Source organism: Nerophis ophidion, linkage group LG13 (genome assembly GCF_033978795.1).
Source record: "Nerophis ophidion isolate RoL-2023_Sa linkage group LG13, RoL_Noph_v1.0, whole genome shotgun sequence".
NCBI lineage: Eukaryota > Metazoa > Chordata > Actinopteri > Syngnathiformes > Syngnathidae > Nerophis > Nerophis ophidion.
Window position 1 is genome coordinate 39,739,032 of NC_084623.1, and position 19,724 is coordinate 39,758,755.

At 39.0% G+C, this 19,724-nt stretch overlaps 1 protein-coding gene across 1 annotated transcript in view; it reads left to right on the forward strand.

The window, feature by feature from the left end:
* Nucleotides 1–16,384, forward strand: part of meis3 (myeloid ecotropic viral integration site 3) — a 54,822-nt gene extending 38,438 nt beyond the window's left edge. The window contains exons 10-13 of the mRNA XM_061918894.1: nt 3,996–4,072; nt 11,611–11,669; nt 11,831–11,917; nt 15,155–16,384. Coding sequence (XP_061774878.1) covers nt 3,996–4,072; nt 11,611–11,669; nt 11,831–11,917; nt 15,155–15,360 — 429 coding nt within the window. The 3' untranslated portion in view covers nt 15,361–16,384. The remainder of the gene's footprint in view (nt 1–3,995; nt 4,073–11,610; nt 11,670–11,830; nt 11,918–15,154) is intronic.
* Nucleotides 16,385–19,724: the final 3,340 nt, after the last annotated feature.

Below are 19,724 nucleotides of genomic sequence, written 5' to 3' on the forward strand. Positions count from 1 at the left end.
TTCCTAGTTACCGATTGATCTGACTGGGATTTGAACCCTTTTCGGGAGCGGCACTGAACTTCGGAAGTCTCCCGGGAAAATCGTGGAGGTTAGCAAGTACGAGTATCAGCAGTGAATGCGGTGTTACAGAGCCACCGCCGCTGAATAATACCGGCGGGCCAGCTCTAATCTTAATTTGATATTACCTCAAGGGCCAAATGAAATTACATGGCGGGCCAGAGTTTGACACCCATGGTTTAAAACAAATGAAGTGCACTTTTGTGAATGATGACACACAAGATATTTCAATAAGTGTCAAATAAAGATAAGCTGCATAAAAGGAAATCAAATTGTGTATGTCCTACGGTCTTGTTTTGGAAATAGTTGCTTCGGCATTTTGTGGGTGTGGCACCGAATGGAGATGTTGTTATGTGGAGTAATCACTATTCAGTCTCTCGTGAGTGACGTTTCAAATGATGCTACAAATTAGCAGTGGTGCTACTTTTTGTAGAAGCGCTCTGTCGAATAAATGTTCAACATATTCCCGCTTGAAGCCAAACCACCGCCAGACGATGTACTCCCTGCTGTTTTTCTTGGGAATTCTTCCTCCATTTTTTTACCAGATTCGCACCTTCTCTCTCTCGTATTACCACTCGCACCACTCCGCTATAGCATCACAGCTAACGTTGCCATGTCGCTACCTCTCTGCTCCGCGGGTGCGTGTGACGTTGCTCACGTGATGTGACGTGTGTAAAAAGCTGCGGTTGTTTTAAGTCTCTGTGAGAAGGAGAGACAAGAAAGAGTGTAATGAACGCAGCTCAAATCAACTGCAGGAGAATATATACTCGAATATCACAATATAGTCATTTTCTATATCGCACAGAGACAAACCCGGGATATGTCGAGTATATTGATATATCACCCAGCCCTAATTGGAATCGTTTTTTACATTCCGATTCTTGCAGAACAGTCCATATTTTTAAATGTTGATTCATATTTTCAGGTCTCAGTCCGCAGCTCGGAAAGAAAAGGCTGCGACAATTAATTGTGTATGTCCATACACCGTGTGGAGCCGCTTCCCTAAGTCAGTAATCCTCCATTGCGGCAAATAAGAACAATTCTTGCAAGTCAACGGAGGAATGTAGGAAGAGAAAGCAGGACAAGGCAAGCTAATCGCAAAACTCACCACTAAACGAACTTGAAACAACGGAAGAAATAAGTGATTAGTAAAGTTTAAGAAGTGTTGATGGAAATATGTTACAGCAGAAATGAAGCAGTTATTAACAGGGAATTAACAAATACATTGAAAGCATCTAGAGAGAGGACAATATAATAATAATAATATGACAACAATTGTTGGGCTGCTCTGTTGCTGTTTAACAGCCACTGCAAAGCATACACATGATCGATCCATGAATTGATAGTGTCGATACCAAGGGTACTATCCTTACATGATGGATACTGTAGCGATTCGATCAATATTTCTATTCTGCTTGTTTTACTTATCAAATACAATTTGAGTAATAATTCTATGGAAACAGGAGGACTTTGAGGGTAAAAACAAAAGGTTTTTAATCAGTAATAATAGTTTTTGCATTTGTTTTAATTATAGTGTACTAATAACTTTATTTTGCTCAAACAAAATAATTTAAATATTTTATTGGTATTGTTTTACTGTTAATAGCACTCACCATAAATACATTTGAAAAACTCCAATTGATACATGTGATTGGTATCGACCGATTTTACTTACAGATGATTGGTATTGTTAAAATAAAAAAAACTCCTGATCAAAACATCATTATTTCTAATGGTACCTGGGCTCCATCCATCCATCCATCCATCCATTTTCGACCGCTTGTCCGTTTTTGGGGTCGCGGAGAGGTGGGCTCAGTCTAATGGTACGCAAAATAACCACTCAAATAAATATCTAAACACAGTATTACTGTTCAAACTGTGTTTAAAATATGAAATATTCCTGTTAAATAAACTCAGCCTTATTTTTAATGAATATTTAGGCCTACTGTGCTACTGTTTTTAAAAAAAAAATGTTTCACTGTTGGTCATTATAGTGGCACTTGGAAAGCCAAGTGTTTCCTGAGGTAGTACTTGGTGGAAAAAAACATAAGAACCATTGCTCAATTACAATAACAATAGGATAAATGCCCATCCATCCATTTTCTACCGCTTATTCCCTTTCGGGGTGGCGGGGGGCGCTGGCGCCTATCTCAGCTACAATCGGGCGGAAGGCAGGGTACACCCTGGACAAGTCGCCACCTCATCACAGGGCCAACACAGATAGACAGACAACATTCACACTCACATTCACACACTAGGGACCATTTAGTGTTGCCAATCAACCTATCCCCAGGTGCATGTCTTTGGAAGTGGGAGGAAGCCGGAGTACCCGGAGGGAACCCACGCATTCACGGGGAGAACATGCAAACTCCACACAGAAAGACCCCGAGCCTGGATTTGAACCCAGGACTGCAGGAACTTCGTATTGTGAGGCAGACGCACTAACCCCTCTGCCACCGTGAAGCCATAGGATAAATGATAAATGATAAATGGGTTGTACTTGTATAGCGCTTTTCTACCTTTAAGGAACTCAAAGTGCTTTGACATTACTTCCACATTTACCCATTCACACACACATTCACACACTGATGGAGGGAGCTGCCATGCAAGGCGCCAACCAGCACCCATCAGGAGCAAGGTTGAAGTGTCTTGCTCAGGACACAACGGACGTGACGAGGTTGGTACTAGGTGGGATTTGAACCAGGGACACTCGGGTTGCGCACGGCCACTCTCCCACTGCGCCACGCCGTCCCTTAGGATAGGTGTAAATGTTTTTTATGAGGTTTAAAAAAAAAAGAAAGAAAAAAAAAGTCAATTGCTGTGAAAAGAAACTTCAAAAATTGATATTGAAGTTCTAAAGATTTATGTTAATAAACTGGTTGAAAAATATCCCTGTGCTAAATTCGTAGTAAGTTTTTACCCTGCCTCTCGAGACTGGAATCGTCCAACCTATTATCCTGTTCATTTTGGACTTTATTATAATGTATAAATGATTGTAGACTTTCTGTAAAAAAAAAAAAGACATATTTCTGGAGTGAAAAAGCCAGACTGGGCAACTTTTTATTCATGCAGGGGATAGGCGAGGATCCACTGTGACAACTGAGCTTGAACAATTGAGAGGATACTGGCAAGAATGGATATCAGTGGGTGTATCGTGGAGGTCAATTAAATTACACCAAGACCTGGAGATTAAGTGCTTTTATGAAAATGCTTGCCACTGAATAATTGTGGAAGTGAAATAAATGGAGGGAGTAATTGTCACTGAGGTTGTTATATTGGTAATTAGAGATGAAATGAGCCAGATTAATTGTCGCTTCTCTCCGATTGTCCCAGTGTGTGTGTAGGGGTGTGTGTGTGTGTGTTTGTGTATGTGTGCGTGTGCGCATAATATACACATTCAAAGATTTGGGGCTTTTCTGAAGTTGAAAATGGGAGCAGATGTGAATTGTCAGGTTATTGGTATTCACCCTGCTGGGCTTCACTGGATTTGAACTAAAGCCTGCAGTGGGCTCACAGATGCTACTGAAATTCACTCATATTGATCATATATATATATATACACAGTATATATATATATATATATATATATACATATGTATGTATATGTGTTTGTATATATATATATATATATATAAAATTATAAATAATGTCCGCGACATATACATACATATACGCATACATATATATATATATATATATGTGTGTGTGTGTATATATATATATATATATATATATATATATATATATATATATATGCATATATATGTATGTATATGTATATATGTATATATGTATATATATGTATATATGTATATGTATATATATATATATATATATATATATATATATATATATATATATATATATATATATACACACTATGTATATATAAATACTTCTTGGTCTTTAACTGTTTTGTTCTGTGTGTCGCCCCGCAGCACCCGTACCCCTCGGAGGAGCAGAAAAAGCAGCTGTCGCAAGACACGGGTCTGACCATCTTACAGGTCAACAACTGGTCAGTGTTCTGCCAATCAATACTCTCATTGGAGCTCCGTGTGCTTTATCAATAATCACTTGGCTTTGGTCAAATATATCAAGTGTCATTTGTGGAGCGGCGTGTGTCTCACATCAATGGCGTAAACTGTGAAGCCAGTTTGGAGCTCCTCTACCTTATTTTCATGTATATATATATATATATATATATATATATATTTTAGTGGAGGGGATTCAGTTGGATACAAATGTAGAATTAAATACCAGGCAGCGCTTTTATGAGACTGCAATGAATTCTACAAATAAATAAATAAATAAATGAAGCAGCTTTTAACAGGAGAAGAAATTTCCTACTAAGCATTTTGTTGCAGGAGCGATGGGAGCAGTAAAATCGACTCGCTCCAAGTTCATAAAACCAAATAGCAAATCAATATCCAATAATCCAATTATTTACAACGACCAAATTTCCTGTTAACTTTTTTATAGGCCTCTCATTGAAATACTTGGCAATTTAAAAATGTTAAGTCTAAAAGACTACAACTACTAAACCTTTATTTCAGTCTAATGCACAGTAGTACCTAGGGATCGGTACTTTTCACATTTAAAACGATACTACTTCTTTGTACCTGAGAATCGATACCGGTACGCACTGATATACATTTTTTGTACTTTTGTGTGTTTTCATGTTTTAATTTGGTTAATGATAACAAAGACATGCACCTGGGGATAGGTTGATTGGCAACACTAAATTGGCCCTAGTGTGTGAATGTGAGTGTGAATGTTGTCTGTCTATCTGTGTTGGCCCTGCGAGGAGGTGGCGACTTGTCCAGGGTGTACCCTGCCTTCCGCCCGATTGTAGCTGAGATAGGACCCAGCGCCCCCCGCGACCCCAAAAAAGGGAATAAGCGGTAGAAAATGGATGGATGGATATTAATATATTTTTTTTTCATTTAAAAGGGCCCTATTATGCAATAACAACTTTTTTTTACTTATTGTTACCTGTTTTTGTGTATTTGGGATCTTAAGTCCCGAAAATCGGAAATCAAACCGGGGAGGCATTGTGGGGATATTTATAAAACAATCTTGCCTTCCTTCTTACTTCTTCCAAACGAGCCCTTTGGAATTTGACATTGATGTCTGGTGTGATATCAGTGGATTATCCATGTATGAAAGAATTTTACCTGAAGAGTTTTGCACCAGTCCGCCATTGTAGTCCAACATTGTAGTCAAAAAGCTCCTTCTTTTCACTATCCTCTTGTTGTGGGTCAGACCGCCTCGTACATGCACATGCATCCTCCCTGGTTGCCATTTCGAACATAAAGTAGTGTATAGTTCGAACTTATCTGTTGGTAGACTTGCTACGGAAGCACTAAAATCCATAACATGGTTGACAGAGAGAAGAAGCAGTCAAAGTGAGGGCACGTAAATAAGGCCGGCCACAAAACGTCGCTTTCAGACATTCAGAAAGCGGTCTGTAAAACATTATCCGTGCAACATTTCAACCAAAGAACCACCATTACATGTTATGTATACCACAAGGAAGTGTTTTAAATGTAGACAACAAATCTTTATAGAACCCCTTTAATGTTTAACAGTGAGCTGATAATTATAACTGTGCTGTTTCGTTTTTATATCTGATTTCCTCACACTTCTGAGGCTCATTAGCAAGTATTATATTGTAAACTTTGCATGCAGTTGCAGTTCCAAGACATTAGATTGCAGTAGTTTCGAGTCTATGGTAGGGTTGCAACAATTCATTTGATTTATATTCTGTTAATTTTCGATTAATTATTTAATTACTAACACAAATGTTTACAATCTGGACCGTGGAGAATGCATTGTTTTAAGAAAAAAAGGTTATGAAAAAAGTAGCCTTTTTCCCCCTAAAATAAGCAAAGTAAAGCGTTTTTATATGATTAATCAAATAACTAATAAATTACCAAAATAATTGATAGCTGGAGCCATACTGTAGACTGCGGTGTGTTGCTGTAGCCAGTAAGTAGTCTTTGCTATTAAGTCGAATAGGCCAGTATTTTCTCTAGAGCCCTACAAAATGTCTATGCTTGAAGTATTATATTTATCACACACCATCTGTGGGATTGCAACGTGCATCTTAGTTGTAAAAAAAATTGGAGGTGTCAAAATAGCCATGTAAAATCGCTAATGCTAATCGGTAACAGGTCTACGGCATATCCAATGTAAATTAGCATTGAGCCAGCACATTTTTAAAACTCGAGCCTTACAGTACTTTTGAGCACCTTTTCTTTCTTTGTTGATGTGAAAAATTGTAACATTACGGCTTAGTACACTATGTGCGCTCGACTGCTTGTTTTTCCGCCAAGTGTTTGATTCTGCGAGTGTACGTTTGATTTTACGTGACTTGGTACTTAGTAGTACCATCGAGCTTTGATCTGTCGCTATAAAAGTACAACATTCAGTAGTCATCCCTCGGTTTTCATTCGAAAAAGTCTATCAAATCAATGTTATCCTTAAGAAATAATGTAAAACAATTACTTGTCCCTCGCGCTTCACATATTGCTGCTTTCCCATATTGCATATTTATTTTTATAGGATAATTTCCCTAAATTTGACATTTTTAGGTATAAAATGGCTTAATTAACTAAAAATACCAACACTACAGTACTATTGGACACGAGAGGAGACCAAACCAATCAGTATCGTAGTCACTGATTGGCCAGGCCTCAAGCAGTATTACTATATTGCAGTGATTCTCAAACTGTGGTAGTGTACCACTAACTGAAGGCACCATCTAGTGGTACACCAAATAATTACTTGATTAAAGGCCTACTGAAACCCACTACTACCCACCACGCAGTCTGATAGTTTATATATCAATGATTTAAATATTAACATTGCAACACATGCCAATACGGCCGGTTTAGTTTACTATATTGCAATTTTTTAAATCCCGGGACTTTTTTCTTGAAAAAGGCGCGTAATGATGATGTGTACGCGTGACGTCACGGGCTGTTCTGAATATGAGCGCTGCGCACACACACACAGTTAAAAGTCGTCTGCTTTGACGGCATAATTACACAGTATTTTGGAGATCTGTGTTGCTGAATCTTTTGCAATTTGTTCACTTAATATTGGAGGAGTCAAAGTAGAAAGATGGAGTTGGGAAGCTTTAGCCTTTAGCCACACAGTGATTCGTTGTTTAAAATTTACGGAGGTGAAACTTTACTATGAATCACAGCGGACATGGATCCCAACCGAATGTCAACCAGCAGGTTTCGGTGAGAAAATTGTGGTTGAAAAGTCGCTTCTTACCGGATATCAGCTGAGCTTGTGCCGGCCATAAAGCTGCCGTCGACTTCCCTGAGACACTGCGCGTCAACACCCGGCCGTGGACGTACACTTCCGACTATCAGGTACTGTTAAACTCACTAAAACACTAGCAACACAATAGAAAGATAAGGGATTTCCCAGAATTATCATAGTAAATGTCTCTAAAAACACATGAATCCGTCTCAATGCAACGCGATTGCAATCGCGTTTGTTTTGTTTTTCTAGTCCGTCGCTATCAATATCCTCAACACGAATCTTTCATCCTCGTTAAAATTAATGGGGAAATTGTCGTTTTCTCGGTCGGAATAGCTGTTTTTGTTGGAGGCTCCCATTAAAATCAATGTGAATATATAAGGAGCCATCAACATGTGACGTCATCTTCTGCGACTTCCAGTAGAGGCAGGCTTTTCTCCAGTTGCGAACTTTATCGTGGATGTTCTCTACTAAATCCTCTCAGCAAAAATATGGCAATATCGGGAAATGATCAAGTATGACACATAGATGGACCTGCTATCCCCGTTTAAATAAGAAATCTCATTTCAGTAGGCCTTTAAAGTACAGTGTTTAATTTTCCTATTGTCAAACACAGTGTCACTTTTCAAAATTGTGTGTAATATTAAATATACTCATTAAGTAAAACCTTTGCCTTGTTTTAATGGATATTTTAACCTATTACGCTACTGTATTGTAAAGTTGGTCATTATGGTGGTAGAAGGAGAGCCAAGTTTTTTCTGAGGTAGTTCTTGGTGAAAAATGTTTGAGAACCACTGTTATATTGGATTAAAACAGTGTAAAAATGGCTAAAGAGTGTTATTTCATGTCTCAAAGGGCTGTCATTAGGTTGAAAAAATATTTAAAAGGTTGTAAACAGTTTTTGTATGCCATAGTTATGAAAGTATTAGATATATAATTAATGACTGCTACTTGATATGACTTGACTGTGATAAGCAAATTACCACAGTCAACTGTGGTTTGTTCCAGACACCCAAATATATGAACACGAAACACCTCTTATAGAAGATAATTATGCTGTTACATGTAGAAAACACAAAACCAGTGAAGTTGGCATGTTATGGTAAATGGTAAATTAAAACAAAATACAATGATTTGCAAATATTTTTCAACTTATAATTCAATTGAATACACTGCAAAGACAAGATACTTTAACGTTCGAAATGAAAACCATTGTAAACAAATATTAGGTCATTTGGAATTTAATGCATGCAACGTGTTTCAAAAAAGCTGGCACAAGTGACAAAAAAGACTGAGAAAATTGAGGAATGCTCATCAAACACTCATTTGGAATATCCCACAGGTGAACAGGCTATCTGGGAACAGGTGCCACTGTTGGGTATAAAAGCAGCTTTCAGAAAGGCTCAGTCATTCACAAACAAGGATGGGGCGAGGGTCAACACTTTGTGAACAAATGCATGAGCCAATTGTCTAACAGTTTAAGAACAACATTTCTCAACAAGCTTGGAATTTTGCAAGGAATTTAGGGCTTTCACCATCTACGGTTCGTAATATTATCAAAGGTTCAGAAAATATGGAGAAATCACTGCACGTGAGTTATGATATTACGAACCTCCGTTCCCTCAGGCGGTACTGATCAAAAACCGACATCAGTGTGTAAAGGATATCACCATCGGGGCTTAGGAAAACTTCGGAAAACCACTGTCAATAACTTATAATTCGTAGCTACATCTGTTAGTGCAAGTTAAAACTTTACTATGCGAAGCAAAAGCCCTTTATTAGCAACACTATGAAACACCGAGCTCATCTAAGATGGACTGATTCCAAGTGTAACAGTGTTCTGTGGTCTGACAAGTCCACATTTCAAATTGTTTTGGGAAACGTTGTGTCCTCCGGAACAAAGAGGAAAAGAATTATCCGGATTTTTAGGCATAAAGTTCAAAAGCTGTGATGGTAATGGCGTGTACCATTAATGCTGAATCGTACATAAAGGTTTTGGTGCAGGCCCAGCGACTTGTCCAGGGTGTACCCCGCCTTCCGCCCGATTGTAGCTGAGATATGCGCCAGCGCCCCCCGCGACCCCAAAAAGGGATTAAGCGGTAGAAAATGGATGGATGGATGGGTTTTGGTGCAACATACTGTATGTCGCCATCCAAGCAACGTTATCATGGACGCCCCTGCTTATTTCAGCATGACAATGCCAATCCATGTGTTACAACAGCGTGACTTCATAGTAAAAGAGTGTGGGTACTAGACGGGCTTGCCTGTAATCCAGACCTGTCTCCCATTGAAAATGTGTGGTGCATTATGAAGCCTAAAATACCACAATGGAGACCCTGGACTGTTGAACAACTTAAGCTGTACATCAAGCAAGAATGGGAAAGAATTCCACCTGAAAAACGTCAAAAATTGGTCTCCTCAAGCATTTACTGAGTGTTGTTAAAAGGAAAGGCCATGTAACACAGTGGTAAATATCCCCCTGTGCCAAAATTTTTTGCAATGTGTTGCTGCCTTTAAATTCTATTGGATTGAATATAGGTTGAAAAGGATTTGCAAATCAATATACTCTGTTTTTATTTACTAGTTACACAACGTGCCAACTTCACTGGTTTTGGGTTTTGTAGAAAAAAAAGTGAAATACATATATGTGATGAGTGAAATGACACGTTTACTCACTTTTACCTTAAAGGCCTACTGAAACCCACTACTACCGACCACGCAGTCTGATAGTTTATATATCAATGATGAAATATTAACATTGCAACACATGCCAATACGGCCTTTTTAGTTTACTACATAAATTGCAATTTTTAATTTCCTGGATGTTTTTTCTTGAAAACGTGGCGTAATGACGTGTATGCTTGACGTCAAGGGCTGTTAGGAATATGAGCGCTGCACACACACACAGCTAAAAGTCGTCTGCTTTAACGGCATAATTAAACAGTATTTTGGAGATCTGTGTTGCTGAATCTTTTGCAATTTTTCAATTAATATTGGAAGAGTCAAAGTAGAAAGATGGAGTTGGGAAGCTTTAGCCTTTAGCCACACAAACACACGGTGTTTGTTTAAAATTCACGGAGGTGAAACTTTACTATGGATCACAGCGGACATGGATCCCAACCCAATGTCAACCAGCAGGTTTGGGTGAGAAAATTGTGGTTAAAAAGTCCTTTCTTACCGGATATCAGCTGAGCTTGTGCCGCCCATAAAGCTGCCGTCGACTTCCCTGAGACACTGCGCGTCAACACCCGGCCGTGGACGTACACTTCCGACTATCAGGTACTGTTAAACTCACTAAAACACTAGCAACACAATACAAAAATAAGTATGAATCCGTCTCAACGTAATCGCGTTTTTTTGTTTTTTTGTTTTTTTGTTTTTTTCCTAGTCCGTCGCTATCAATATCCTCAAACACAAATCTTTCATCCTCGCTCAAATTAATGGGGAAATTGACGTTTTCTCGGTCCGAATAGCTGTTTTTGTTGGAGGCTCCCATTAAAATCAATGTAAATATGTGAGGAGCCATCAACATGTGACGTCATCGTCTGCGACTTCCGGTAGAGGCAGGGCTTTTCTCTTAGCACCGAAAGTTGCGAACTTTATTGTGGATGTTCTCTAATAAATCCTTTCAGCAAATAAATGGCAATATCGCGAAATGATCAAGTATGACACATAGAATGGACCTGGTATCCCCGTTTGAATAAGAAAATGTCATTTCAGTAGGCCTTTAATTGCGGCTATTGTTGGCGAAAACGGAAATGAGCGGAGAGGGAGCAGAGGAGACGAAAGTCACGTGGACGCCCCTGTTGTACTTTGCAACGAGTGCTTCTCACCTGTGTCAAAATGCCAGCTAAACTGTATCCTGTGAAAAGTACAAAAAACAGAGTAGATCACCACCGCCTTATAACCTTTTTTCCCCGATTGGCTGAGAGACATTACATGGTTTTAGCTCACGTTGAAGTATGTTTCTGTGTTTTTTCCATCCAAATGTCCCCGTTTAATTTCATGCGGTTGAATTTCTGCTAACAAGCTGTGTAATCAGGCTCGCATGGTTAAACATGTTTCCCACAATCCCATCGATGCAGATCAATCAATTATCACAGGGTGATCAATATGCGCCCGGTCCTCACGTTGATTTACTCCGCCCCCTGAAAGGGTTAAGTGGTTGTAAAAGGGAAAAGGTTAACAGTCTCTCGGTCAGCCTTTTTTCCATTAACTGGGCCCTACTCCCATTTTCTGCGCCGCTTCCTTGACATGTTTCGCTCTTGCTCCTTTCAGGTTCATCAACGCGAGGAGGAGAATTGTTCAGCCCATGATCGACCAGTCCAATCGCTCAGGTTAGTCCTTCGCTAAACGCACACTTGCCCCGAGGAGCTAATAAATCAAATTTTTTTCCCCCTCATCCTCGGGGCGCCCCCCTAGAAAATGGCGCCTTGTGGCCCACAGCGCCATTGACTAAAGCTCTTTGTTGTGTTTCTTTTTTGCGTTATCATGGCAGGTCAGGGTGGTCCCTACAGCCCGGAGGGAGCAGCGCTGGGGGGCTACGGGCTCGACGGACAAGCCCACCTGGGGCTTCGAACAGCAGGTATTGACAGAGCAGCTTCTTTATTGATTAAAATAAATAACCAGATTACAAATAAATAATTACATGCTGGAGTAAAAAAAAACATTGTGAAAATGTGTACTGTAGCACACATTTTTTTTGCAATTGACCAAGCAATACGGTCTTCTTCTATATATGATACATATTTTTTGATTGATTGACAATTACCATGGTTAAAACACCTGGTTGGTTTTCAAACACTTTAAGCATCAGGCTGTATTTAGTCAAAAATGGTACAGCTGCAAAATATCTTAGCAGTTGAAACAATGTTGAGAACCTTTGGAATTTTACTTATACTAACTGTAAGCATGCTAACGTAAGCATGTTAGCTTTTATAGCTATGTTGCAGGTAAACACCTCAAAGTCATATATTTTGTTTCTTTAAACATGCTAAAGTTAGCAATTTAGCATTGGGTCTATGACCCTTTTTTTTTTTTTTTTTAAGCTATTTTTACCTATATACACATCAGAGTCACATATTTTAACACTAAATGCATGCTAAAGGTAACATGATGTAATTTTTCCAAAGTTTGCATGTCTATACCTCAAAGTCATATAGTTTAGTACTTGATGCATGCTAACATTAATATGGTAGCATTTTTTAGCAAATTTTGTTGGCAAACACCTCAGAGTCACATATTATGGCACTAAATGCTTGCTAACGGTAACATGATATCATTTTTAGATAATTTTGCATGTATAAACCTCAGCATCATATAGTTTAGTACTTGATGCATGCTAACAATAACATGGTAGCATTTTTTTAGCAAATGTTGTCGGTAAACACCTTAGAGTCCCTTATTTTGGCACCAAATGCATGCTAACAGTAACATGATATTATTTTTACCAAATTTTGCATATATGCACCTCAAAGTCATATAGTTTAGTACTTGATGCATGCTAACATTAACATGGTAGCATTTTTTAGCAAATTTTGTCGGTAAACACCTCAGAGTCACATATTTTGGCACTAAATGCATGCTAACGGTAACATGATATAATTTTTAGTTAATTTTGCATGTATACACCCCAGAGTCATATAGTTTAGCACTTGATGCATGCTAACATTAACATGGTAGCCTTTTTTTTTAGCAAATGTTGTCAGTAAACACCTTAGAGCAGGGGTTGGCAACCCACGGCTCCGGAGCCGCAGGCGGCTCTTTGGCCACTCTGATGTGGCTCAGCTGCATAATCGCCAACACCCCCCGGTTATTTCGGGAAGTTTCCGGATTTTGGTGCCTCTCCCGGACATCACCCAGGGCTAATAGTTTCCGATTTTCACTCAGACAACAATATTGAGGGCGTGCCGTGATGATTTTACTTTTAACATCCTCTGCGACATGTCATCCCGCCCGCCTTTACACCATGCTATCTGCGTGCCGGCCGGACGCATGCATTTTGCTGCTTCTGTCATCACACGTATGAGATTGCAAGGCATACTTACTCAACAGCCACACAGGTTACACAGACGGTTGTAATATAAACAACTTTAACACTCTTACTAATGTGCGCCACACTGTGAACCCACACCAAACAAGAATGACAAACACATTTCGGGAAAACATCCTCACAGTAACACAACATAAACAGAACAGAACAAATACCCACAATCCCATACATCTGTTATGATTCCTGGCTATATTATACACCCCCGCGCCCCCAACCCCGCCCACATGCACGGTTCATTTTGTGCACCAGTAAAAAAACATGGTACGTATTAATGCCTTATTAGGCATGGCCTTATTATAACCCTAACTCTCTAACCCTGGCCCTAACCCTAACCAAATAACTCTGAATTAAGTCTTTGTTACTTAGAATTAAGGCTGCAACAACTGATCGATTAAATTGATTAAAATCGATTATAAAAATAGTTGGCGATTAATTTAGTCATCGATTCGTTGGATCTATGCTATGCGCAGAGGCTACTTTTTTTATTTATTTAAAAAAATACATATATTGTTTTTTTAAATAAACCTTTATTCATAAACTGCAACATTTACAAACAGCTGAGAAACAATAATCAAAATACGTATGGTGCCAGTATGCTGTTTTTCAATAAAATACTGGAAAGGATAGAAATGTAGTCTGTCTCTTTTTTATCCGATTATTAATCGATTAAACAAAGTAATAATCGACAGATTAATCGATTATCAAATTTGTTGTTAGTTTCAGCCCTAGTTAGAATATGTTCCCCTGGTGTCCAAAAAACTCTAAATTAAGTCTTTGTTACTTAGAATATGTTCCCCGTACTAAAGTGTTACCAAAAACATATACCGTATTTTTCGGACTATAAGTCGCTCCGGAGTATAAGTCGCACCCACGGCCAAACTATGAAAAAAACCTCGACTTATAGTCAGAAAAATACGGTAACTCTGTCTTGAATTAAAAAAAAAACTTTTTAAATTGTATTTTTCACTAAAGAAGGGTTCGGTGAATGCGCATATGAAACTGGTGGGGTTCGGGACCTCCAACAAGGTTTAGAACCACTGGCATAGCATGTAAGAAAAGTTTTAAAATGCCCTTTCATTGACACATACTTACACATACACATATCATTAACGTGTATTTAACAGCAGTAAAGTAATGGTAACACTTTAGTATGGGGAACATATTATAAGTAACCAATACTTAATTTAGAGTTATTTGGACACTAAGGGATCATATAAGGGTTAGGGTTAGCAGTGTTTCCCACAGGTCAGCAGCGGCGGCGGCGGCGATGACCAAAAAGAACGCGGAGTTGGAATATAATTACAACACTTTATGTACATATTTATATAATATTTACATATTTATATAATATGTAACTACAAGCTTCATTCACAGACAGAGTCCCATTGCTTTTATGAGCGGTCGAGCGAGTCAAAAGCCGAAAAAAAAATAAAACATTTATTTTTATTTTTTTATTTGTGGCGGCCGTAATTCTTTCGTGGCGGGCCGCCACAAATAAACGAATGTGTGGGAAACCCTGGGTTAGGGTTACTAATAAGCAATAATTCTGAGGTTATTGAGAGAAGACTCTTAGTTAATGGCTTACTGGTTGTATAATAAGGCCATGCAGAATAAGGCATTCATAAGTACTTAATAATGACTAATTAAGAGCCAATATGTTACTAATGTTCATGCTAATGAGCAACTAATAATGGTGAATATGTGTTCCCCATACTAAGGTGTTACCAACTTCCCATACAACATCCTCACACTCCCACTCTGTCCCAACAGGTCTACAGGGGATGCCATCTCTACAAGGAGACTACCCCGGCGCTCTGCTGTCCCAAGCGGCCTACCCTCCCCACCCTGGACCTTCTCTCCACCCCTACCCGGGGCCGCACCCGCACCCGCACGCCGCCATGCTCCTCCACCCGCCGCCCCACGCGCACCCCGCAGAGCCCCTTCTCACACAAGGACTGGACATACATGCGCACTAGCCGCGAGGGCCCGGGGGAGGGGGGGTTTGGGGGGAGGGGAGGGGTGTGTGACTGCGGTGCATGGCCCATGTGTGATGACATAATATTTAAAGAAAAAGCAGGACAAATTGCTCCAAAGTTTACATTCCCTGTACCCTAAAGACGACGACCTCAATGTAGCACACACACACACACACACACACACACACACACACACTGGTTTAAGCCATAGCTCTCTCAGAGTAGAAGTGCTTCCTCCACTGTGTCCCATGGACAAGACCAATGCTTTAAACGTCATCGTTGGACCACAGGAAAGAGACTCAAACTAATCCTGTGACCATGCCTTCTTCTTCTCCTTCTTCTTCCAGCTCTGTCTTCCTGCACACCCGCCCCCCCACTCTCCTCACACACTTTATTTAAGGCTGATTCTATTTTTGTATTTATGTGCGCCACTCCTGGCGGATGCAGCTCGTTTGAAATGCTAGCGCTCTTCCTTAGCATGAAGCTAAACACCATGAATGACTTCCAGTCTGCCTCGCTCTCACATCACTAACCTCCTTAATACGCCAGCCGGTGTCCATCACACACACACACACACACACACACACACACACACACACACACACACAGAGAGTAGGGAAGGGATTCATTTGGCCCCATTCCTGGGTAGATCTCGCCAGAGAGGAAGAGGTCTGCTGAAAATGGTGGAAAGCGCCACTCTACAAACAGCTGACGTTGGAATCGCCACAAAAGACATTTTAAGATATTCAACACTCCACTGCCATCTGGCGGCTAAAGTGGAGATGGCAGCACGCTAATTTGTCACGTTTCATGTGTCAGGTAAAACCGTGACGAACGGGGCCATATGAATCCCCTTCCCGCTGTAGACCGACACAAGACAGGCTCTTCAAGCATTTGAGTAAATTTTGTGCGTCACAGCAGTGCGAGAGGGAGCTGCAGCCAAAGGAATCTTGAAACTTTCTGCTCCCACTCTTTTCTGCTCGGACTGAATTATCTGCTTATTGAATTAAAATGTTTTTTTTTACTACGTGTTGCATGTGCTTTGATATATGTAGACATAGCTCATCTGTGTGGAGACCAACACAAGCAGACGCTTGGGTTGGGCGATACTGACAATTTTGGTATCAATCTGATACAGAGGAAACCGATACTGATACTTTTGACATGACATTTTTTGAAGATCATTTAATTTTTTTGTGATTTTGTCTTTAAACCTCAGGGGACTTTTTTGTCCGTTCAGTATTTTGCCCATCATTTTTGTTGAGCTACTCAATTACACATGCCATTAAATTATTCTTTCTTTCACTGGCAGTTATCCGGCAATATTCCAAGCCATGTAATTTATTAAGTTTTCAAAAGGCATAAAACTGTTATGGATTCATATTTATTTTGCCGTATTACCAAAGCTGCTACTTTTTTTTCCTACGCTTCGTACCCTGCGGCTTATACACAGGTGCAGCTAGTCTATGGATTTTTCTTTGCTATCAGCTAAATCATGGAATGGATTAAGCCAGGGGTCCTCAAACCTCTTAACTCAGGGGACCACATTGGATTAATATATATAATCCAATATAATATAATATATATACATATATATATATATATATATATATATATATACACATATATATATATATGGATATATATATGAATATATATATATATATTTATATATATATATGTATATATGGATATATATATGAATATATATATATATGTATATATATATATTTATATATATATGGATATATATATGAATATATATATATTCATATATATATATTTATATATATATACATATATATATATGGATATATATATATATATATATATATGTCTTGATTGGATTATCCAGAAAATAGTGCTCGATACCGTGGTAGAGCGCAATATGTAGGTGTGGGAAAGAATCACAAGACTACTTCATCTCTACAGAACTGTTTCATGAGGGGTTCCCTCAATGATTTTTTTCCCACACCTACATATATATATATATATATATATATATATATATATATATATATATATATATAAAATATACATTCCTCACGCACTAATTGACTAAAAGAGTGAACACTACCCGCCATACTTGCCAACCTTGAGACCTCCGATTGCGGGAGGTGGGGGGTGGGGGGGGCGAAGGCGTGGTTGGGGCGGGGGTTGTGGTTAAGAGGGGAGGAGTATAATTCACCAACTTGAGTATTTCATATATATATATATATATATATAATATATATATATATGTGTGTATGAAATACTTTACTTTCAGTGAATTCTAGCTATATATATTTATTTTATTATATATAAATAAAAGAAATAGTTGAATTTCCGACAGCACCTATCAAATACACAGTAATAAAAACACAGTTGTTCTACTAACTGTACTGTGCTTACTGGTTACTTAAAAAAAACAACAACACTTACCTTTCACTATTTGAGTAACCTTTGTTCTGCCATTTGCGTATTGGCGAGCGATCTCCGAATCCGGGAACATATATCATGGATTTGTTGTAGACATCCGCAAATGAGAACGGGATGTTGCTTCTAACTATCAGCATAGCCATATTTGTCTCAGCATAAGTTACACCATCGGGTCTTCATTTTGCGAGGTGGGCCATAATACTGGGTTGTGAACGATGCTGTGCTGCCGACGCTTTGTGCTTTGCTGACTGTTCATGGCTGAGTATATCCGTTCGGCCGCAGTGTTCAATGGAGAAGTCTGTTCTACAAAATTTACAAGCAATATACCCCTTCCCCTTCGAACTCTCCTGGATAAACTGAAATTTTTGTTTCCAATCGTTCTGGAACTTGCCAGCGTATTTCTTCATTTTGCTCGTCGACGGTGTAATATACTGTATTGAGTTGGAGTCAATAACCAGGCGACGTGATGAAGTTACGTCTCTTTACTGTGGGCTTCAGAACAGACTCCCTAATGCATGTTCCTTGACTGCACTTAAATGTAGAATATATGTAGAATATATTTACAAATTCTATTCTATTCTATGTACAGTAGATGGCAGTATTGTCCTGTTTAAGAGGGTCACAACATTGCTGAGTCAGGTTCTTATGGAGCTGGATGGAGCGTGGCTTTCAGCTCCGCCTGAATTTAGGTAGATTTTCGGAAGAAAATTTGTCCCGGGAGGTTTTCGGGAGAGGCGCTGAATTTCGGGAGTCTACCGGAAAATCCGTGTGGGTTGGAAAGCTCGCCCGACACTGCGGCGCGAGCTCGATGATGTCACATTATCGATGGGTAAAGGCATTTTAAGAAAATATGATTTGCCAAGCAGCTAGGAGACCATGTGAGTAACAAGCGGTAGAAAATAGATTAGAAAAGAAAAATTACAAAAAAAACTTGAGACAATAGGCAGATAAGGGATCTTCCAGAATTATCCTAGTAAATGTGTCTAATTACATCTGAAACGCTCACACTGCCGCCGCCCGGAGCCGTCGATTTTTATTTTATTTTATTATTAATATTTTTTTGTAGTCCTTCGCTATCAATATCATCATCCACAAATCTTTCATCCTTGCTCAAATTAATGTGGAAATTGTCGTTTTCTCGGTCCGAATAGTACTTGCCGCTGGAGGCTCCCATTATAAACAATGTGAGGATGTGAGGAGCCCTCACCCTTGTGACGTCATCGTCTGCGACTTCCGGTAGAGGCAAGGCTTTTTTATCAGCACCAAAAGTTGCAAACTTTATCGTGGATGTTCTCTACTAAATCCTTTCAGCAAAAATACGGCAATATCGCAAAATGATCAAGTATGACACATAGAATGGACCTGCTATCCCCGTTTGAATAAGAAAATCTAATTTCAGTCGGCCTTTAAGTATTCATATCATGAAGTAACAGGCTAACATGATAACATGTAATATTTGTAGTATTTCAGTCATTTTAAGCAATACCTAACTCTGGGGTTCTTAACTTTTAGGACCTCAGGGCCACTCAAATGTTAACACTGAATTAGTATTCTTACTCTTTATTTTAGTCGTATTTAATACTTATATATGACCTACTTACCGTTTACAACCTTGTTAAATGATGTGATACCATGTGTTAATCCCAAATATTATTCTTTAGATCAGGATGATGGAAAAAATAAATACTAGCCAAATATACTGCATAAGAAAAAACGCCTAAATTGGTGATGAAAAATAAATATACATGCAATCACAGTAGGTTGTGCTAAAATAAGCTACATTAATAATGCATGTGTTTCCTAAACTGCCAATAAAATGAAAGTGCACAATAACACACAACTTCACCACTTTAGTCAACATTTTTGCGCTCAAGAAACTTCTGTCTTCTATTTTATATTGTCATTACTGCCACAAGTGGTGGAAAAGTATATTACAACTAAATACC